The sequence below is a fragment of the Antrostomus carolinensis genome, unplaced genomic scaffold (assembly GCF_000700745.2).
Source record: "Antrostomus carolinensis isolate BGI_N321 unplaced genomic scaffold, ASM70074v2 scaffold2896, whole genome shotgun sequence".
In the NCBI taxonomy this organism is placed as follows: Eukaryota; Metazoa; Chordata; class Aves; order Caprimulgiformes; family Caprimulgidae; genus Antrostomus; species Antrostomus carolinensis.
The window spans coordinates 38,071-61,803 of NW_010320988.1; the positions used below are offsets into that span (position 1 = coordinate 38,071).

The 23,733-nt window shown below is 39.2% G+C and overlaps 1 protein-coding gene across 1 annotated transcript in view; it reads left to right on the top strand.

Moving 5' to 3' along the window:
- The window catches only part of RELN (reelin), a gene marked incomplete at its 5' end in the record, with an annotated part of 75,636 nt that overhangs the window by 35,029 nt on the left and 16,874 nt on the right, over positions 1-23,733 (top strand). The window contains 15 exons of the mRNA XM_010169740.1: positions 280-500; positions 1,177-1,324; positions 4,661-4,919; positions 6,760-7,009; positions 9,294-9,462; positions 12,689-12,829; positions 14,192-14,369; positions 15,648-15,841; positions 16,896-17,152; positions 17,929-18,083; positions 18,883-19,097; positions 19,800-19,977; positions 21,305-21,480; positions 22,726-22,832; positions 23,236-23,478. Coding sequence (XP_010168042.1) covers positions 280-500; positions 1,177-1,324; positions 4,661-4,919; positions 6,760-7,009; positions 9,294-9,462; positions 12,689-12,829; positions 14,192-14,369; positions 15,648-15,841; positions 16,896-17,152; positions 17,929-18,083; positions 18,883-19,097; positions 19,800-19,977; positions 21,305-21,480; positions 22,726-22,832; positions 23,236-23,478 — 2,891 coding nt within the window. The remainder of the gene's footprint in view (positions 1-279; positions 501-1,176; positions 1,325-4,660; positions 4,920-6,759; positions 7,010-9,293; positions 9,463-12,688; positions 12,830-14,191; positions 14,370-15,647; positions 15,842-16,895; positions 17,153-17,928; positions 18,084-18,882; positions 19,098-19,799; positions 19,978-21,304; positions 21,481-22,725; positions 22,833-23,235; positions 23,479-23,733) is intronic.

Here is a 23,733-nt window from a genome sequence, read left to right on the forward strand (position 1 = left end):
TAGATTTCAGTTCCCATTTTCAAATCCATCATTCAGTTTTGGTATTACAATTAATGAATAATGTTATTTTTATTTCTGTCAACTTGAGTTGAAAGTGAGCATAAATACACACGATGTACTGAAGGAATTAGATATAGCAGTCATTTTCTAGAACTAAGCTATTTATCAAGCCAATTCCTACAGAAAGAATAATATATATTTTCATAGTATGGTATGTATGTGAAATACAAAAAAGATGGAACTGTTATTTAAAGTAAGTACACTTTACACCTTTTTCAGATTGGCAAGGTTCAGGTGGTACCAAGGATTTTACCCTGCTGGATCCCAGCCAGTGACTTGGGCCATTGACAACGTGTACATCGGCCCGCAGTGCGAGGAGATGTGCAATGGGCACGGCAGCTGTATCAATGGCACAAAGTGCATCTGTGACCCCGGGTACTCTGGGCCAACCTGCAAAATAAGTACCAAGAACTCTGACTTCCTTAAGGATGATTTTGAAGGTATCTCTTTTTTTCAGGGGTTCTCAATTCTGCCTGTCCGTCTTGGTGGAACCCAGGGCTCAAGGGATGAAAAAGCAAAGTGTTTCTCACCCCTGCATGCTCCTGAATTTCATTTATGCTGTGGGAGTATTCCCACAAACCAAGTAGTTTAGATGTCATTCTCAAGCACAGTTTGTGAATGTCTGATAGCTAGCAGTTGTCTGGTTTGGAGTGTCTGACTCTTTGTGAAGTTGTTAATGTTGGAATATAAAATCTGCTCTCTAATCATGGCAAGAAGAGCACGTTTTAAATAAAGCAGCACCTGTGAACCAAATTCATTCCTTCCCTGGTGCTCTTGTTCATTTTACATTTTGCCAGCTCTTGCTTGCATACTACCACACAGCACTCAAAGTTTCCTTATAAACTTGGGTACTTTGTTTTTATCTTAAGAAAAATGAAGAGAAGTGGAAAATCTTGTGAATAACTGGAGACTAAGATTCCAGATTTCATACTTTCGGGGGTTTTTTTGTTTTGTTTTGATTTGTGGCAGTTTTCTAGAAAACAGTGCATTGAAAACACTGAATATTTCTTCACTCTGCATGTGATGTTTAATTTAGTTCTCTTTCTCTGGTGATAGTACTCCTGCAGTAGGAGCATTTTGGAGTAAAACATAAATATGTATTTACTGTGTATTCAGGTCAGCTTGAGTCGGACAGATTCCTGCTTGTGAGTGGTGGAAAGCCATCAAGGAAATGTGGTATTATGTCTGGAGGAAACAACCTTTTCTTTAATGAAGAAGGCTTACGTATGCTGATGACTCGAGACCTAGATTTGTCACAAGCCAGGTAACACAATTTCAAAGTTCTTTCAGAATTTAATTGAGGAAACAATATACTGAAGAATAATACATATGTGATACTTGTGCAGTAAAGGCAAGCTGATATATTCTGTGGTACTTACTCTAGCAAATATTTCATTTTAACAACTGTTACCATTTAAAATTAAGTTTATCTTGGACTTTAATGGGATTAACCCTTTAAATGTTACTTTTTTCCTTGAATAAGAACTTCAGGATCTGATGAGACACCTTCAGTAGTTTATGCATGTTTTTATTTCTTAAATGCATAACATGATAAATTGATTGCACCATCACAGGCTCTGCTTGTTTTACAGTTTGTTGTATTATGAACCATTGCTGAAACAGGAGTATCTGCTGCCATTATAACTCTTGTATTCATCATCTCATCATTCTTTCATTTCTGAAGCTTACTTTCTTCTTATTGTGCACATTTGTTTCCAATAATTCACTGAGAAATTCCCATCAAGCTGTCACCAGCTACATTGAGCACAGCAATTGAAAAATAAATATTTTCAGTGTATTTAGAGATTATGTTATATCATTACAGCCTGCAGAGGAGATATTTGATGAGTGAGACATGTTAAGCAAGCCACATCAAAAAAATTACACTAATACAGATTAAACCACATCCTAAATGCGTGGATGCTAACAAATAGGCATTGTTTTCTAATTTATTCTTATATCTTAGTATCTTAGCATATATCCTTATGTCATTTGAGAGATTGCATTTTCTCTGAAACTTTTCTCCACTGATCTCTTGTAAACCTCCTACTCCTCTCTAATGTTCTGTGGGAAACATTTTAATAGGCACTTTATCTCTTTTTGACTTGTCTTCATTAGCATTGAATCTTTAAATAATGGTTTAATTGCAGAGCCTCATGGTCAATAAAGATGCCTAATTTCTAATCATTATAATTTCTATGTAAGTAATTAGTTAACCCTCAGTGAGGTATAATATTAGAGGCCCTTGTACTGAATTTGTGAGATTACTCATAGCAAACTTTTTTCAGAACTTGGTAAACACAGATATCAATACTCCACTAATTTGGTTTCCTAGACCATTCTGAAATTAAAAGATTGTTTCTCAAAAAATACAAGAGATCTTATAAGTTGCTCCATTAGACTAAATGACATTTTCCTTATTGCTCATGTTCAAAAAACTGTCATTTGTCTCTTCTCCATGATAGCCTGTAGCTGGATTTGCATATATTGACCTCAAGGTGTTATATGGAGATAAATTACTTCTGTTTTAGTAAAATGAAAACAAAGCAGTATGTTTAATTTCTTGTATATGCTTATGAAAAATACAGTTATCAACAAACAACTGTATATTCTCTTCTGAACAGCAAGGCAGGCTGCAGCAACATTGCTAAGGGCTGCTCTTTAGCAGCCTAAAGAAATTGCAGTGGGATTCTCTTAATTTCCGGGCTGATTCTATCAGCCACCTGCAAAGCACCATAGACACAGATGTGCCAAGTTCTGCACAGGACTTTGGGAGAGGTTTTAGTTTATGCCAAGAATACAAGAATCAGCATTTCTAGTAGATATTTTTTGAGGGTACTATACTCAGTATTCATGCTAAAACATCCCCTTTTCTCATGAGTAGATCCCCTGAAGTACACAGGCAAGCAGTGGTGTCTGTTGATGCTGCAAGCATTGAAATCAGGTGGACTCTCCAATGCCCTATCCACTGCCATCACACCTATATTTTAAAGAATTTAACGCAGAGGACAGTATACCACCACCCTGGTGATGCCAGTAACTGAAACTGCACAGCATGAAATATCAGTAGGGACAGAATATTTTATGTATCACAACTGATCAAATCCCTTTTGATTCTGAATTACTAGAAGAATATCCACACATTTTAGTGTTACTAGATCTACAAGAAAACTTTGCTTTTCCATTTCAAAATAGGCAAAACCTTTGAAAAATATCTGTGGGATGAGAAGAGAGATATTTAAAATTACTTAATTTTTTTATCTGCTAGATATTATGTTACCTATATTTGTGTGGGTTATTACTATATTAGTAAAAATTCAGATAAAAGAATAGCAATCCACAGAGAGCAGATTCAACAGAGACAAGGTCACCTGGGCTTATTTCTTTTGAATTATGTGGCAAATGTCAGAGTAAATCTGAGAAGACACAAAGACTTCCCAGCAGTGAATCCAATCCATTGCAGTTGATATGTTGATACATGAGGGTCCCTGGTGCTCCTTTACAGAACAAGCAATACGTTATGTCTGGGATGTGGAGGTGGATATAATCTATGGCGAAATAAGTTATATATAGTACCAAGAGAAACCATGAGTCGCAGCGAGGACTAGAAATAATTGACTTGCAGGTCTGGTGTTTTATTGAAGCTTTGTCTGCCCAGCACCTCTGCAGCCTCTGCTCCCAGTGGATCTACCTGCAGATCAAACCAGAGCAAGACTTTTGATACAAAACTTCATTTGCACTCTTTCTTCTAAGCATGAGCCATGCAGCACTAATGCAATAATAATTAGAATAGATATGACACTCTAAAGCTGTGCAAACATGAATTAATAGTTGTAATATCCCTGTGAGCCTGATAGGTAAATATAATTACAGCAGCAGTTCCCTCTACTCCAAGTGCCTAGTAGAGCTATTTAAGAGCATCAACTAATGGGAAGAATTTTGCAGTTTGATTCAAGTCTATTGTGCTGCTTTGGAGAAGCCAATTAAATAGGGGATGAAAGCACTGGTGTCCCTGGGTGGCTTGGGTTGGCTTCGGGGAAGCTGGCCCATTTAAGCGATGTCATTTGGACAAATTTCCTAGGCTGACTAAATGGACAAAATGATCCCTGAAAGTGAAATGTGTTTTGTTCTCCTGTCCAGATTTTCTCTAGTTTATGCCAATGGAAAACTGGGATGCTTATTTTGAATTAAGCATTTCAGAAAATTCATAGCAAATTACAATCTACTTAGGGCACCGTTGCTTTTCTGCCACTAAAATCTGTACTCACAGGCTACAGGAATAAAAATTTCACCCAGGATTATGTTTCTGATATTTACAACACCATCTGCTACACCAACAAAAGCTCATAACATAAATGATCAGCTTTGTTCAGCCTCCTCTGCCTGGCAAACTACCACACAGGCAAAATGAATATTTGTCATCCCTCCTGCCTGTCTACTTCTATTCTGAAGGCTTTGAAAAGGAAATAATAAGATCTCTTAAAGCTGACCCTTACAGCAAATCATGGGGCTAGTCAGTAGACAAACTCCAAGTCTCTCTAGTTGGTTATCTAGGATGTTTCAGAGAAGAAATCTTTCCAGTAATTGCTCTCCCTGTTAGGTTTGTGCAGTTCTTCATGAGACTGGGATGCGGCAAGGGGGTGCCAGACCCCAGGAGCCAGCCTGTGCTGCTGCAGTATTCACTCAATGGGGGCCTCACCTGGAGCCTTCTCCAGGAATTCCTCTTCAGTAACTCCAGCAATGTGGGACGATACATCGCCCTGGAAATTCCTTTGAAGGCCCGTTCCTGCTCCACCCGGCTTCGTTGGTGGCAGCCATCTGAGAATGGGCATTTCTACAGTCCTTGGGTAATCGATCAGGTAAGGAATCCTCTGGGTTGGTTTCTTTCATACAGCTTTAGACTGGTTTCATTCTTTATGTTTCCCTTTTGTTGGTGTATGTAATTTCACTGGGTCGAGCAAAAATGCTTTGTATAAAGATATTCCAGAATTATAATAATCTAGCAAGGTAATAGAGCACAATTACTGTTTGCTAATCTTGTGTTTTTAATGCACCGTTTCCATGCGGGGTACTGAATGACCATTAGGGAGCTAGGAAAGTCTTTTATACATGGGTAGAACCACAGGTTCATGTTGGAGAAGGCCTTACCATGCAACATGCAAGTCTGAGTTCAAACTTCAAAACCTTTCATTTAAATCTATCCAAATATGTAATTGGCTTGGTAGAATGTAACGGCAAAAATATAAAAAACTTCAATCTTTAACCATCTTCTAATTTTGAAAACAAAGTTTTGTTTCATATTTGGGTTTTGCTTCTATAAAGATTATATAGCTTTGTGTGACTTGGTACAAATCTCAAGAAACCCCACTAAAGTGATTACTCTTAAGTAGTGTTATTGAGCTGTCCAAGGTCAATTTCTTAAATATTTATGAATGTTTTTAAAGCAGTTAATTCAGGTCCTTTGTAAAAAAACAGAAACCAAACTCCCAGACACATCAATGATGTGGCTACAAAATTTTACTTACCATCCCGCCCTTTAAAAATGAAAAAATCCTCATTATTTCACTCCTTGTCCTGGTTTTTTGCTACAATAGAGTTAATTTTCTTCTTAGTAGCTAGAAAGCACTGTGTTTTGGTTTGAGTGAGGATTGTTATAAGAAGAAATGTTGATAACATACAAGGACACTGTGACTGGATAGTTTGCAAGAGCAGAGGACTGGCAGGGGGAGGGTGGGGAAGAAAAGTATAGTAGTTAGTAAAACCCCGAATTGATAGTTGGCTATGCTAATAAGATATTCCATAGCATATTACGTCATATTCAGTATATTAACCAGGGCTGACTGGAAAGGGGGGGATTCTCTTGGGAATTGCTTGGGCTCGCTTTTCTGGGATTGCGATTTTGGTTTTGAGGTTCCTTTTCGCTCCTCTGGGATCATTATCGGTGGGTGGTGAGCAATTGTATTCTGCATCACTCATATATATATTTGTTGTTGTTGTTGTTATTATTAATATTTTAATTTTATTTTACTCTAATTAAATTGTCCTTATCTCGATGTACAACGATTCCCTGACTGGGGAGAGGGAAGGGGATGGGGGAGGCTGCGAGTGGCTGTGTCTTGTTTGGCTGCCAGCTCAGTTAAACTATCATACTCCTATATATTCATTGAATGTAGTTATATTAGTTCAGAACAACCAGAAACTGAATTCAGAAAAACAAAGGAAAATTAATTCTACCTTGCTGGCTGTTGAATAGTAAAATGATCTCTTACAGTCAATGGAAAAACACAGAATATTTCCCCGCTTCTGTCATCAAATGCAATCTGATAGTAGTGCAACAGATTATAGTGGCATTGAAGAGTCAGTAGGAAAAATGACAATGTAATCACTTTATTTATTTTTGTGAGCAGTTTTACTTTATCCAGGATGGAGTTAATCTCCCTAAACTTTAGATTTGTATAGCTGAGCCAATCTCTTTAGAATTCCTTTATCAGAATATTCTATATTCTTTATAGGAATATTCTATATTCTTTATTCCTCATAACCTAAACTCCTTACAAAGTAAATTTGTCCATTTGGGACCAGCAGAATATATGCCTGGATGGTAAATCTCTTCCTCCATGATGCTATGTCATGTGTGTGTTTGTGAAGACTTCTAGACATTTTTCCTTTTCAACATCAATTCCTTTCCTAATGTTTCAGATTCTTATTGGAGGAAACATCTCTGGTAATACAGTATTAGAGGACGATTTCACGACACTGGATAGCAGAAAGTGGCTGCTCCATCCTGGTGGAACAAAGATGCCAGTCTGTGGCTCTACTGGGGACGCTCTAGTGTTCATCGAGAAAGCTAGCACCCGCTACGTTGTCACCACTGACATCGTTGTCAACGAAGACTCTTTCTTGCAAATAGATTTTGCAGCATCCTGCTCTGTCACGGACTCCTGTTATGGTAATGACTTCTTAGTAATTCATGCTCTTTCTATTCCTCTCCTGTACAGCAAAGTTCACTTGTTTTCTGGTTCTATTATTCATCATAATGAGAACTGAGAAACAGAAGAAAGCTGCATGTTTCTGTTAGGAATTGTAATATGAGCTTTTTTATTCTAGATGTCTGAAGCCTAAGATAAACTGAAGTATATTTTTCCATCCGAGCACTTACATTGCAGTTCAATTCATTTAAGAAAAAGACTAATAGCTGTCTTACTCAAATCCATTTACTAGTATATGGTATCCACTGATGGGGGTGACGTTGTTATTCTAACAATAAGCAGCTGGGTGTTTCCAGCATATGTTTCTTGCTCTGTGGCTTTGCATTTTCGGTGAAGTCTCAGTTCAGATCTCACTTGCATCTGTATAAATAAGAAATCATTTGTATCAGCATATAGCTGATACATCCTAAGTCAGCATCAACTGCAAAAATTTGTATCATCCATATGAAATAATAAACATGTATATGTATATATGTATACTTGTTTGAATGTGTGCATAGATATATGCACATATATGTGTATATATGCATACACACATAATGATGCAATTTTTAATTACCTAGCTTCTTTTTTTTCCATATTCAGTGCAGGGCATGTTTTTATATATGTATATGTATATATACACGCATATACACATATAAATTAAAAAATGCTCTGCTCTCAAAACAAATCACATGGAAATTAAAAGTTGGTTCACTGTGTGAATTTTAAAATGCACAAGAAATAGGCCTTCCTAGCTCTTGAATGCTTATTTGTACATCTTAAATTACATTATTTTAGCGTAGGGTTTTGGAGTATAGATTTATTTATTTTTTTTTTATGAGGAGGAGAATACAGTATGTTGCAGCATGTAGCATGTGTTAATTCACTAGGTTGCTGACTATTCCTCTAGAATTCTACATAAAAATGGAAAAAGGTTTTACCTGAAGTCCCAGAAGTGACTTCTCTGATGTTGCTATTCTGAAGCCAGTGGAATTAACTGAGATATTTTATTCACGTGCATAACAATATTGTTTCTTCTTTTGGTATTAAAAAGACAGGAGCAGCCTAAGATCATCTCTGCTGAAGCTTTTTGGCAGCTTAGCTATATACTGGGAAAGAAACAGCTCCTTCTCTTTTTTTTTTGTTTCTTTGTCTACTACACTTACCATTATCTTAACTTAGTATTAAATTAGGCAGGATGCTACCTAATCATGCTTCCAGTCATGATAAGCAAAGCATTTCATTTTGGTGATGGAGATTTTAACACTAAAAACTCACTTACGCTTGTTCATATCCATTTGTCCTTGTATTTCCGTAGCACTGTGTTCTGTGCTTAAACATCAGGTAGGAGCGATTGGGTGATTACGTGTCATTCTCTGTGATGAGGGTAGAAGATATGGGTCTGTAGTAATCAAAAAAGATCACAGATTTACCACCTCACCACTGCCACCACGCTCCATGTTTACACAGCCAGAATGCCTGGCAGCTGGAACGTTTACTTCAAGTTACAGATCTGAGCCTATTATTATTTACTTTTTAATGGCTGCATACAAGTTTAACTTGAATTATTTAGTGAGCTTGACTAACCTTTTTTTTTCATAATAAAAGTTTATAAGCCATAAACAGCAAAACAATGAAATTGCTGATTTTTGCTGAGAAATGAACACATTAGTTTAATGTGGCTAGACTGTGTTTGAGTGCAAACAAGCTCACTGACTAACTCAATTTAAAATTGTTTATGCTGGATAATGAAATGAGCTGGTCTGGAGAGGGGTGGAAGAGTGACTAAACCATCTTGTGACGGAGCCAGAAGTTTGAATCTGAGTGTTGCTCTGCCTTACACAACGATTACATCCAGCTGAATCTCATCCTTCAGCCTGAAAAACAAAAAATGTTGCTGGTCATGATGCTGTCACAACAAATTATTGCATGCCACAGCTACAGAAATTGGCTTGACTTAATCCTGGTGACTTCAAAGATGACTTTTGTTTTTGCACCTGTGGTTCCTTGAGTAGGTGGCAGATGTGGAGGTGTACTGCAGCCTTCTCCTGAGCTATACCTGCTCAGCAACATGTAATGTATCCTGCAGCACTGCCACCAAAGGAGGTATCTTTGTGCTTCTGACACAAGAGTTTGAAAAGTTTTGGGTGGTTATTTTGTCAGTGTAGACTTATGACTAATGGTTTCTGGGGTTACCAATTTATTGTAGACCTATGGACATAAGTCTTCAAATTAAGTAACTAACTATCTTTCCACCCTTAGCTATTGAACTAGAGTATTCAGTGGACCTTGGGCTGACTTGGCACCCAATTTTGAGAGACTGTCTTCCCACTAACGTGGAATGCAACAAGTATCATCTCCAGAGGATTCTCATTTCAGACACTTTCAACAAGTGGACCCGGATTACTTTGCCTCTGCCTCCCTACACTAGGTATCTCCCTCTGGTTTTCTGCAGAATAAATCTAAATGCATAACTCTGTATTGTGGCATAATACATTATAGCCTTAAAACAATTCTTTTGTTTTATTCATGTACGTAGCAACAAATAAGTAAATGAAACCCCATTCTGCTTTGCATTAAAATTGCAAAGCTACTACGTGCATTTACTTTACTGAGTTATTTAAAGATATGAAATTCTTGTCCATCTTGTCCTGGGGAGGGACAGAGGCAGGGGCAACTTTTAAAAGGATCTCATGTTGTCATCAGCCTCTCTAAATTCCAGTTGTTTTGGTGGCTAATTGGACTGGCTGAACCCCCACTTGCCTCCTGTACTTGCTGTTGTTGGCTATGAGCTGGTGCTTTAAAAGTAACACTTTTCAGGTTGCTTTTCTTTCTGTGAATTCCTTGCATCCTTTGTGTCTCTCTCAGTTTTGATCCTCTCATCAGGTTTTTTTTACACATGCCCTATTTTCACCTCCTCTTCCTTTTTGCACATTCTCTTGTCTTTGAGGGAATAAAAACTGAGATTTGTTGGGAGGTTGCATCAAAAGGAGCTGCTAGAGACTGAGAGAGGTATTGGGAGTGTTGCCAAACATTTCTCTACAATGCCCCAAAAACTGCTGGATTTTTGTTTTGTTTGTCAAAAAGATTCATCTAGGAACCACTGAGTAGTTCAGCCTTCCAGTTTGCGTCCTTCTTGATGTGCTGTTTTGCAGTGACAGCTGTGACTGTCCCCCGTGCAGTCACACCTAATAAAGGTGGCATAGACCTAGCCCAAAGTAAAGCCCTGCAAAAACAGAGGTAGCGTGGACGTTAGGTTCTCATCACAACTTGACTCTACAGCTTTGCTCCTATTGCTGAGCTCAATCTCCTCACATGGGCATAGACTGAGCTCACTGCAGGCACAGAAGTAGCCACAGCTCAGGCAGAGCCTATGCCTGTTTGAGAAGGTTGCTATGAAAGAGGCCAACTAATGCACATAGGAGCTTGGAAACAGATACCTTGAACTGAAAGTGCCTATACAGTTGCCATAAGTTTTGAAACTAGCAGTGGAAAAGTCCATGTTCTATTACTAATCATTTGGGCATCTAAACTCTTCCCTATCTTCACTGCAGTGTTTCACATCAAGTAATAGTACTTTATTAGGACTTGTTCCCAGCATTGATCTCCTCTGCTTACTCTTTTTTTACTGCTTCACTACATATTGTCTGCAAAATCCATTACCCCAACAGTTCTTGTACAGTCTTTACATTTGTGTTCAAGAGGGGCTTTCTGGGGCTGAATAGGATAAATCAGGACTGAGGTTGATGTTCCAAACCAATTAAATTTGTACCTGAAAGGAACCTACCACCCAAGATTAACTCAGGTTTATAAATAACTGTGATTTTAAGACTGATTTTTTTTTTTTTCCTCTTGCTGAGGCAAAGATTGCTCTTCTGTCCAATCCAATAACTATATCTGTTGGCTCAAGTATTACCATTTCCAAAGAAAGGGATTGTGTGAGAGAGGCTATTACAACCTTAGCTCACAAGCAAGGGAGACGTTAAGCTTCAGAATAAATGCAGCTAATAGGCCCTTTAGTCTAGAAGTGATATAATTTTTATGCTGCTTTATTATTTCAAGCTGTGTAATAGCAGGTGTGTGTCTCCAGTTGTTTGTTGCTGTATGTTTTGGGGACATGCAGGCTATGTAGTCAATAGCTTGGCCTGGTGCACAGCATCCATACTTTTGTAGCCTTTTAGGGCTTGTGTACCCCTGAGTGCTATATAATCGCTGACCTGTAGAAGGCAATGAACACTTAGTTTTAACTTAGACTCTGAGCTGATTTTAAAATGCATATGCAAATACAAAGCTTCTTCCAGGCACATCAGCTCCATAAACAGTTGGTGAAGCACCAAACCTAAAGCAGGCAGTGTAAGATACAGGTACTTGTCTTTATTCCTAAAGGACTTCCTCACAATTTATGCATTTCTTTTAAAAATGGCATTTGGTGAGCAGCTAGACAGCAGGACAGTAGATTTTTCTTTTGATAAACTTGTTATTCATTGACCTCGTGTAATACATTTATAAAGAAATAATTCATAGAATAACATTAACATTGACCTCACCATAAAAGGTTTATTTTTACACTGAATAAATTTTGGGGATTTTGCTGTTTATTTGTTTTGGGGTTCTCAGCAATTGTGATTTCTCTTTGAGTTGCAAAAGAAAACAGACTACACACACAGTTCAATGCTGCCACCTAGAGCTGTGCAGCGAAACATGGGCTAGCGGGCATTTCACATGGCATCCTTGAAAAGTTACAGGTACTCAGCTACTCGCAACTATTCAAACATAGGTCTACTCCTGTGTTAGCTGAATAGCTGTTTGGTGTCTCCTGAATGTTTCTGATAGGTTTTCATCACCTCTCTTGGGAGCTGAGACATTTAATTCACATATAGTTACATCAAAGCAAAGTGTTTGAATAGGGAGCTAAACCCCCCTTTAGTCAACAAAATGAAAATGATTTACTGAAAGGAGCCAGGATCACACCATAGATCATTTCTTAACATTTTCAGCCAGGCCCTGGATAGAGAGGACAAAGGAAACTGTAAAACTAGGGTCACACTGCAAGCCCTGCACAGGCACTTGCCTGTCCCCTGGAAATTTATAAATGGCAGCATCTCTCCTAGGAGCCACTCCACTCTCTAGAGCCGCGCTATGTCAGTACAGTTGGGAATATTCATAGAGAAAAAGGCAGGTTAGTTTGCCGACTTGGACTAAAGCAACAAAACTTGGGCTCAGGGCGAAACTTGGAGGATTTGGGTGATTCTGGCTTCATCCATCTCCCAGCTATCCCTTAAGTTTGGACTTGTGCTGGGACGTGGTTATGACTAGTCTAAGTTTCCCTTTGGGCATATCACCTTCTTCCTGCCCTCTTCTCCACTGCACCAACCACAACCCACTTGTTTTGCTCTCATCAGTGATCCTTTTTCTCACCTCCCACACTCTCAGCATGCTACCGAGCACCCGTGCTTTGTCCTGCTCTCAAAATGTGGGCACCCTGTTCTTGGCTTTTCAGAGACCTTGTCATTGTCAGGAATCAGCCATGGTTTGTGCTGATATCAAACAAACGTTCCAGGAGCAGTCTAGCCTCAAGACTCACATTTCCTTTCTGTCAAAATAAAGAGTAGCTTAGCTAGAAATGCTACCTTTCTGTTTTTCTTTCTGTCCCAAAGGTCTCAAGCAACTCGTTTCCGCTGGCACCAGCCTGCTCCTTTTGATAAGCAACAAACATGGGCAATCGATAACGTCTACATTGGGGATGGCTGCATAGACATGTGCAGTGGCCATGGCAAGTGCACGCAAGACAACTGTGTGTAAGTGCAGCTTGTTCCCTGTCCTGCCCAACACTGCAGCATTTCACTCCTCCTCTGTCATTTTAACAAACTTGCAGGAAAGACTTTGATACGATTATTAAAAAGAAAGTGGATTTTGCTCTTAAAACTGAGGTGGGCACTGGGACAACTTAGGAATGGAAATAAGAAGAGGAAGGGTAAGCGTGGGGCTGGCCCTGCCAGACCTCTGCCTGTTTGTGCATTGTGGGCAATGCTGCTGGCCCTTCCCTCAGTGGCAAGGCACCACCTCTGCTGTTGCCTATGCTGCAGCTTGGCTCCCCTCCCACCAGGCAGGGAGAAGGGACCCCTTGAGTTTGCACATCCTTCTAGAGACATATAGTCCTGGAGCTTCCCAGAAGATGTCATCCTTCATTCTTGAGGGGTTCCATGCCATGTCCCCATGCTCCCATCCTGGCACTGAATACAGCAGATCTGGGCTGGAGGTGGGACGTGTCCTCTAGGCAGAAGGATATACACCAGTTCTTCACAAGGCCAGATTTTACCTTGGGACTGGTGTTAGCTTGATGGCCTGATGCCTCTGCTCCAGGTAGGGTTTGCCAGTGGAGGCAGACTGGCTTGATCCTCAAACTGTCTGTGTAACAGCCCACATAGAGCCCTGCACAGCTGATAAACAACAACTAGATCTTCCCAGATTTGTTTGTCTGGCAACAGAGAAATACCTCCCAGATGGATGTGTTGCTTTTTTCCAGCCACAAATGGCAACAGAAATGGGAGAATAGTTGTATAATTGTGCCGTGACTCTGTTTGTTTGAAATATATTCTGCTGCAGAATAGACATATTATTGTGTTGTCCTGTATCCTGACAGCACTGAAGTACCAAGGCATGATCTCCCTGGTGATATCCACGTAGTAACAGAACACATTTCCATGCTGTTACCCAATCCTTGACACATTATAAGTTTTTTCAGAGGAGCAAAATAAAAAAGGAGACTGTATAAAGAAGCAATGGGAAAGTGCACATCCACTAAAATGTTACAGAAACTTACTTAAAATTTAACATTAGCAGAACATGCTTAGGCTTGGCATTCTCTTAGACTACTCTATCCAAGTACAATGTATTTTACTGATTTTACTCTGTGCTGGAGTGTCCTCTGTATTAGCAGCTTGAATGATGCATAATACTAGCCTTCCTAAAGTCATTTTTGTTTCATATTAACAACTACAAAAAGTGACAGATGTTTAAAACCCCCATATGCCAGTTGTGCACTTAGTAAATGATGCAGACAGTCTCTATGTGGAACCTTAATGTGGAATAACATGGCACTGATTAACCTCCGTGCAGAGCCTTTGCCAGCTGAATTTTGCATTTGTTTTCCTCTGCAGCTGCGATGAGCACTGGGGTGGCCTCTACTGCGACGAGCCAGAGACCCCCCTTCCGACACAACTGAAAGATAACTTCAATCGCTCGCCGTCAAACCAGAACTGGCTGACAGTGAACGGGGGCAAACTGAGCACGGTCTGCGGGGCGGTGGCCTCTGGGATGGCTCTTCACTTCAGCGGGGTGCGTGTTCACAGGAGCCAACTCACTCCATTTTACAGTATAATTGGGACCAATTTAAAAAGTTTAATAAATAGCAACGTGTTAAAAAATATTGGCATAAGATAAATACAAACTGTATCCAAAAACCATAGATCTTCTGCATAGCTGAAGGTCAAAGTCAAGCAGGTCCTACAGACCAGGACCAGCCAGAAACACGCCAGGAAAGCAGATACCACGTTCCTGGCTACGCTGCAGCCAGGAAAATGAGATATAGTGTGTGTGCCTCCTGAAGAGAGCCAGGGAGGCACTTTTGGAGGGGGAGCTAATAGATCAAAGCTCAGTCCAAGTACATAGACATTCAATTCCACTCACTCATAATAGCCTTCTCACGGCACTTAAAACTTCCAGAGACTGGAGCTTGGTTTAGCTTCTAATTCAGACCACAGAGGTAAATTAATAACTATGTATTTGCATGTGTATAACTTGCGTTTGGTCCTTGAAAATACATCCATGTGTAGCCTCATCCTTCAGATATTTCATTGAGTTTTTCCATAGTAAGCTCAGAGTAAAATCTCCCGTGTTTTAGCTACATGCATGGTATGTAACCCAGGCTGCTTCTGAATTACAGTTTGCTTACAGATAACCATGGGTTTATAAAAATGACAAAATAGTATTTTAGAAACATGTAAAATTTAATGCTTGTAGATCTCTTCCATGCAAATTTATAACTAGGTTCAATCTGATGCAAGTTTTCAAAAATAAACTAACATAAGTGTTAACATTTCCACTTCCTGCCAATAGGACTAAATAGGCACCACTGACTAAGCAGTGTGAAATATATAAGGGATTATGGAAAAACACACATATTAAAGTTGCTGTGCCATTTGATGGATTGCATCATTAGCAATATACACATATTCAGTGATTCATTAATCCTTCCTGGAAAACCTTGTGTTTTACACTGGAGGCATGGATTTTTGTAACTCTTGTATTCCAAAGAAAGGTGAATATAATTCTTGATACTGAATGTTGTAAAGCTGTAAGTACAAGGAGCAATGTGTATGAATACTCAACAGGAATTTTTTTAAGATGGAACATAACTGAAATGACATCTTCAGGAAAGATAATTTATTGTTCTGTTGTAGCTTTACCTTTGTTATAATTAGTATAATTTTGTACAATTTTGAAGGTTTTTACAACATGAAGTTATATTGATAATGACTACACAGGCTAACACTTTTGATGCTCATTAGTTTTGCCAGCCAACACGAGACAACTTACTTTTTCATTGCTTTCAAGGGCTGCAGCCGTATGTTAGTTACAGTGGACTTGAACCTCACCAGTGCAGAATTCATCCAATTTTATTTCATGTATGGATGTCTGATAACTCCTAATAACCGCAACCAAGGAGTGCTGCTGGAGTATTCTGTGAATGGTGGAATCACCTGGAGCCTTTTAATGGAAATCTTCTATGATCAATTCAGCAAGCCTGGGTTTGTAGATACCTTCATCTGCCTCTATAATTTCCTGTTCTGAAGTCGGGTGGTCTTGAATGTTTCCTAAGAATCTGTTGGATATATTACTGCTGTGGTTTGAGTGACAGATATTTAAGAGTTCAGCCTGTTCAGTCCTGCAAGCATTTATGAATGGCTTTAGCATATGTGCTTGAGCATCAGCATTTGTGCAGCTGCTAGGGCAGAAATACAAGGGTAGTGAGGAATCTGTAACAGTCCAGTAGATTTGTAAATTGTTGCAGGAAGATAAATTAATAGCTACTGTAATGATGTCCATCCTGTTATTTAAGATATTTTCATTTCCAAGCTAGTTTCTTACTGACAAGAGAAGAGATTCATTGCTTGAACTAGGTAGAGAATGCTCTGGAGAGGAGGAACTTAATAGATCCATCAAAAGGATGGATACACTCAAGCCCTGTTTTCAGACATTTGTGAGATTCAAACCATGCATAGATAAGGGTAGACCTTTTCCTCACTGATTAATTTAGAACTTATAGAAAATGGGAATTGAACAGACCCATTATTTGTTATTTCTTTTGAATACACCAATAAATCACTAGTACTTTAATTGGACAAGAAATTTAAGTCATTTACTCTAATGGAAATAAGAAAGTTGTACTGGAACATTGCTATCTGCTGAATGGCTCCAGGTTAAAAATAGTAATTTTAACTTTACTTCAACATTGTCCTTCTTAACATTTCTTTTAATTAGGACTTTATGGTCATATCCTGCTAGTCTAGACCATTGCATTCGGTCACATAAGCACAGCTGAACACATAAGGTTTCTCAAACAGTCTGGCTGCTGGCCCTTCCCACCTCACTCTTAGTCCCTGTTCCAGGCATGATATTGGGAGTGATCAGGGTTTTTGTTTCAACAGTCTCCTGCTCGGGAAGATAGGCTAGATCACTCAGCCTTTCCCTGCTTTCCCAACTTCCACGTACTCCAGGTAGCAACAGGAGTGGACCTGGTCAAAACAGCATTGAGAAGTGTTCTCCTATGGCTTTCCTACTAATTTTCACTTTGTATTTCAGCTTTGTGAACATCCTCCTTCCCTACGATGCCAAAACCATTGCGACACGCTTCCGCTGGTGGCAGCCAAAACACGACGGCCTGGACCAGAACGACTGGGCTATCGACAATGTGTTGATCTCCGGCTCGGCTGACCAGAGGACGGTGATGCTTGACACCTTCAGCAGCGCTCCCCTGCCACAGCACGAGCGCACCCCTGCCGACGCAGGGCCCACCGGGAGGATCGCCTTTGACATGTTCATGGAAGACAAAACTACAGGTAAAGGTTTTAGGTGGAGCTGAATTAAAGAGTAAGAAGTCAATGCAGCGATTTCCAAATCTTGCTGAGCTCCCAAATCTTTGTCTCGCTGTGACAGATGTCACTGACAATCCCATCACTATAGGAGTCCTTTCTTTTGATTTTAGTTCACAAAATGCAAAATTAAAAGATGTAATGTAACTTCTGGGGGTTTTTTACTGTGTGAATTTACTTAGAAGATTAATTTCTGTTCAAAGAAAGTAAAAAGGGTTAAAAAATACCAGGTTATTCTAAGCAGCTTTCTTAACCTGAGTATTTGTTTCCTATTTCCTAACTTTTTTAAGCATTCCTTGGTGAAGTTAAGTTACGTTTTGCAACTAAATTTGTAAAGGAAGTATTTCTGGATGTTTACAAGGCTTAACAGCTAACAGTGCTGAGGTACCCTTTGTGCAGACATGTAGACAACAACCATTAAAAAGTCCTCCCATAACATCCTGTGCAACAGAAGTTTATGTTTTGAATAAGTCCCAGATCCTTATTTCTTGAACATTAAAAAATAATGCTATAATGCTTATGTAAGAGAGTAGTAAGAGGAACTTTGAGCAATAAATATGATAAATATAATAAATATGTACACAGGAAAGATGGGGTACTGACATTCTCAAGAGCAATAATAAATAATTCTCATATAGGCTGAAAAATAAAGCCATGAATCACCTTTAGTGGTTAACACTACTCCTTGTTTGCTTTCATTTATGTCGTCATTGTATATTACTGACATTCCCATTATTTTTAAGTGAATGAACACTGGTTATTCCATGATGATTGCTCGATTGAGAGATTTTGTGATTCTCCTGACGGAGTCATGATCTGTGGGAGCCATGACGGCAGAGAGGTCTATGCAGTCACCCATGACCTGACTCCTACAGAAGGCTGGATTATGCAGTTCAAGGTAAAATCTCTGTCTGCAACATAATTATTCAAAAACACATTTTGCTCCAAGTCTGAGCAGATTTTTCAGGAAGTAGGATGATGTATAGGCTTACACATTTTCCCTTCAGGGTGGGGAAATTAATTTTTCTTCTTCATTTTTCTCACCTACTCCATGTTGGAGTTCTCAGAGGTAGCACACTCTTCTCTTCTAGCACAGCAGTTGTATGGACATCATGTAATAAGGATATTGCACGTATACAAGGTGCCTATCTTGTTACATCTGCTTGGTGAGGGAAAAGCAGCTCAAAAGTGTCCACACTGCTCCTATGTTGGCATGCATTCACATCAAACCTGCACCCAAACTGCTCTTCATACACCCTTTTACCTAAATTGTAGAAATAACCCAGCAATATATGGAAGTTGTAAGAACCCTTTGCACATCTGTCCCATCTGTCTGTCAGGTCTGCCTGACATAACCAAGTTGGGTGGCCTCCTCTGAAATATGCAAATCTTAGGTTGTGTGGCAGGGTAGATTAACTGTATAAATTATGGGGTACCTGGGTATAAGGCACAAATGTCAAAACCTGGAAATCCAGAAATGTGAGCTAACCAGAAGAAAATTAAACTCTGAATATGGTGGCAGTTCTCTGTCTTGGGAATATTGATTGGATCTGCAGATGCCTGGTACTATACAAGCACTGTTGCTGCCATAATTTCAAGCAAAATTCTGAAGTCAAGTTTTCAGGTTCAAACATTTTTTTAAACTCTAACCACCATTACAATTAATTTTTATTTACTTATACTCTCTTCTTTATTAGGTTTCTGTTGGATGTAAAACTTCAGAAAAACTTGCACAAAATCAGGTCCATGTGCAGTATTCCACTGACTTTGGTGTTAGCTGGAGTTATTTAGTACCTCAGTGTCTACCAGCTGATCCAAAATGTTCTGGGAGTGTTTCACAGCCATCTGTCTTCTTTCCCACAAAAGGATGGAAAAGAGTAACTTATTCATTGCCTGAAAACCTTGTGGGCAAGTAAGTATGAATTAGCTACTCATTTTGTCTTGGATTCAGTACCTTCTGAAAAACACAATGGAATACATCTCCCTACTCATTGTCTTTCAAGGAAAGTGCAGGCTAGCAGCATTTGTGTTCACTATGTATGCTGCATAATTTTATTTCCTATCAATCAAGATTGTCCAGGAATCTTGGTCTGAACAACCAGCAAAGTTATCCTTGCTTCTATGTAGTGTGCTCCAGTACAGCACGTTCTGCTCTGTTCAGACAGCCACGGTCAATTAGAGAGTAGATTTATGACCTTACTGAGTGGGGAAGTTACGCTTATTGTCTGCAGTCATCTGCACATATGCAAAACATTTGTCCTCTTCTGCAAAATTAAAATCTCTTCTAGTCTTTGAGTAATCTGCTCAGGAAGTATAACCAAAATGGAAATTCTCTTGCAAGAAGCTGGAATAGTGTCTGGAATCCATCCATATATTGTAGTAGTACATGTGTGAAGAAGAAGATATAGATGTGTATAAAATTGATTTCAACAGACACTGACAGATATTCCACTTGTGGAAGCTCAGAGGGTAGTACAGTCATAAGTATATTGTGTTTCACCCACAATTATGACTCACAGTCATAAGTATATTGTGTTTCACCCACAATTGTGTTTTCAATTGAGCAAAGTTGTTTTATACATATGTCTGTTTTTCTTCATTCCTTTATATCTAGTCCTGTGAGGTTTCGATTCTACCAGAAATACTCAGACATGCAGTGGGCCATCGATAATTTCTATCTGGGTCCCGGTTGTCTGGAAAACTGCAGAGGTCATGGAGACTGCCTGAATGAGCAATGCATCTGTGACCCTGGGTATTCGGGACCAAACTGCTATCTGACCCAAACACTGAAGGTAATTTTACTGCATGTTTTAATGTGTGAATTTCGCCATATGTTTGGTTGAAAAGAGAGAGAAGATTAATCCCACTGGAAATTTAGCTTTGATTCCTGTCAGCCTGAAGATACTCAAATCCATTTTCTGACCTTATATCATTTTTTAACACAACTGTTACTGCAGTAGCCAAGAATGTGTTTATTCCTTTGCAAATAACTGCCCAATAAAGCTGTGATAAAGTTCACTGTTCATCCTTAGATCATCATATGGTTTAAATTACCCTTGCACATATGATTATATTTGATCAAGACATGAAGAAAGATTGCCTTTATTATGAAAATCTCACTGAAGTAGGGAATACAAGAAAATAACATAAAATTGCATAAAATTAATTTACCTGCCTGTTATTAGTGTTACCCTATAACAAGCAAGTAAAATCTAGTTAGATATTGCTAATTTAAAAGTTATAATATTTTAAAAACTTAACATATTTAGAAGAGTATGAACCCAAATTAGTTTAAAATGCTGTGTTTACCATCTATTTTTTTCTATATCAGATAAGAACAGAATAGGTATGTGCTCCACAGAAACAGCAGATTAAGCAGCATTCTGTCTAAAGAGAATACAACTATTTAACTTTTCAGTTATCATGTCATTTGAATTATTATAATCTTTTGGTTTTCACCTGAGATACTAATTACATGAACAAATATCATTATCTGTTTGCAATTTTTATTCAGTAATGTATTCTTCACATTAAGGACATTGGGATAAAATCATTGCAATTTTAGGGGAGTTTTACTACTAGGTCCTTAAGGCCTGGATTTCACTCATGGCATTGCTTTTACTGCACACTTGGAGGTAAGTGGAAATTGGAGATATATTCTAGATAGTTTTCACTGCAAATATTTGTGCAGACAGTTGCAGAAATGCATATTCACCAGAGTAACCCTAAAACTTCATTGTAGTACTGGTTTTGCTGGGGAAAAAAATACAGACTAGCAATTTCTCCCATACATACTGGATATGTACTGGAGTGATGTTACATGGTCTTAAATAACCACAGTTCTGAATTAGACTCATTCATTTGCCCATGCAAATTCTAGCATGCTGGATTGCCTCCCAAATATGTTAAAATCTAGCCCTAATATATTTTCACATTTAGACAATTCAGTTCAAGTGGCTAAATGTTCAGCCAAAAATTATTATGTTCAGTCACCCTAAGAAAAAATTTTAAAGTATTCATGAACCCCTCAAACATGTTTAGGTCAGTTCCAGCTGTGGTCATCAAAAAGGCTTAAGATGATAATTACCTGTGCTTTTTGTTAAACAACCTTACTTACAGACTTTCCTGAAAGAGCGCTTTGACAATGAAGAAATTAAACCAGATTTATGGATGTCCTTAGAAGGTGGAAATACCTGTACTGAGTGTGGGATTCTTGCAGAAGACACAACTCTGTATTTTGGAGGTGCAACTGTGAGGCAGGCTGTCACTCAAGATCTGGACCTGCGGGGGGCAAAGTAGGTCATATTTCCATGTCATTTTAATGGGGAACTCTGTTAAATGCTGACAAAGCAGCAGGTGATACAGCTTGTAGCTCAGGGAATTCCTAGGCTACCACAGCATAGTGCTATCTCAGGTAGACACTAATTAGATTATGATTCTCAAGGCACTGATGCTTTCAGATGAGTTGCAGAGAGCAAGGCTCCCCCTAGTACAGTGGAAAGGGTCTGCCATGCCTCCGTGAAGCAGCAGGTCCCCCTCCACAGGAATGTCCTGACGTCAACATCTGTCCTGAAGAGAGATGAGATACTGCTGTCACTTGGGCACCTCTGTCTCTGCTCCTGGAGGCACCAGCTGTGTCTCCTGCTGGGTTCAGAACATAACCTCTGCTGGCTGTCCTCTCCTGGGTGCCTGTACAAGACCCACTGCACTGACATGCTGTAGAAAAGGATGACTAACTGGAGAGCAATGGAATTATGTCAGTTTAGAAGAGCTAGGAACATAATGTGGAAGACAACTTCAGTATCATTGTCCCTTGGCTATGTGCCTTTAATGAAGTCATACACTCTTCTGTAATACAGCAAGAATTCACTGGATCACACGTCCTTTCAGGAAGGAAGGGGCCTCAGGGAGTGTCTAGTCCAATCTCATGCTCAAAGCCAGGTCAACACTGAATTCAGACCAAGTTGCTCAGGGCTTTGATCCATTGGTTCTTGAAAACCTCCAAGGGCAGAGATCCCACAGTCTCTCTCCACAGTTCCAGTGTTGAGTTACCAGTGATTTTTGTTTTCCCCATTGTTTCAATGTATGACCACTCTCTCCCAGTCCCAGCCATCTTCTCTAGGATGAACAAGCTCTGAACAACATCTCCTCGCAGGGCACATGCTCCAGCCCCAGTCATTTCAGTGGTCTCCACTGACCTTGTCTCAATTTATCAATTTTTATGTCCTTCATTGCTGCAAGGGCACTTTCTGAATGCACGTTTAGTCCCCTTTCCACCAGGAGTCCTAGGGAACTGTTAGCAAAGCTGCTGTGGGACAGTCAGTCCCCAGCCCATATCATTGTGAGTGGTTAGTCCCTCCCAGGGGCAGGACTGATGAATTCCATGAGGTTCCTATGGGAATTACTAGACAATGTTTTCGGATGTTACTTGCTTAAAAATGCTGGCATTTTGAACATTTTCAGTACATCTGCTAACAGAAAGCAAACATCTTGATTTGTGCAGGTCTTTGATAGATGTAAACTTATACATTTACTCTTAGATTTCTACAGTACTGGGGGAGAATTGGGAGTGAAAACAATATGACAACATGCCACAGACCGACTTGCAGAAAGGAGGGAGTGCTGCTAGATTATTCCATTGATGGAGGCAAGTGCATCTTGTTGTTTCATCTAAGCTACAGCTTTTGTATTCAAGCACCATAAATATCTGAGAAGTCACCAAAGAGATCCAACATAATTTTTAGTTGTAAAGTTATTTTTGTCCTTGTAAAGTTTTTTCCCCATCTAAAATTTCCATCTATTGTTCAGTTCTCCATAATCCTCCTGCCTGATCTTAGTAATCAGTGGCTTCCAGACAATTTGATTCCTTTATACAATTAGAAGATTACTCTTGCAATGCATAACAGTTGACAACTACCCTTGGAAGCTAAGATTTGTCTACCAGAACATCATAGCTATTATTTTTTATTTCCTACTATCTTCCTTTAATCTTTTAGAAGATTCTCTCATAAGCTTGCTTTTATTACTAAACCTACATCTTTTCATTCCAGGGATATCCTGGACTTTGCTTCATGAGATGGATTACCAAAAATACATCTCAGTCAGGCATGACTACATCCTCCTCCCCGAACACGCTCTGACCAATACAACCCGCTTGCGCTGGTGGCAGCCTTTTACCATCAGCAACGGGATTGTAGTTTCAGGCCCCGATCGGGCACAGTGGGCGCTGGATAACATCCTGATCGGAGGAGCAGAGATCAACCCCAGCCAGCTAGTAGATACATTTGATGATGGTAAGACAGGCTGTGACAGCTAATCTGTTGTTTCACATTATCTCATCTAAGATAAGCCCTGTGAGCTTGAAAGCACGCTTTTTCTTTTTTTTAACTCTGATAATTTTTCATTTTGTAGACTAATGCTGTTTACATAATTTTCTTATGCTACTAATAGGAGTGTATAAATATATATACATATATACATTCAGATATGTATGTATGTGTGTATATATATGCATATACCTATAAGAAAGACCAAAATTTTTATTTCAG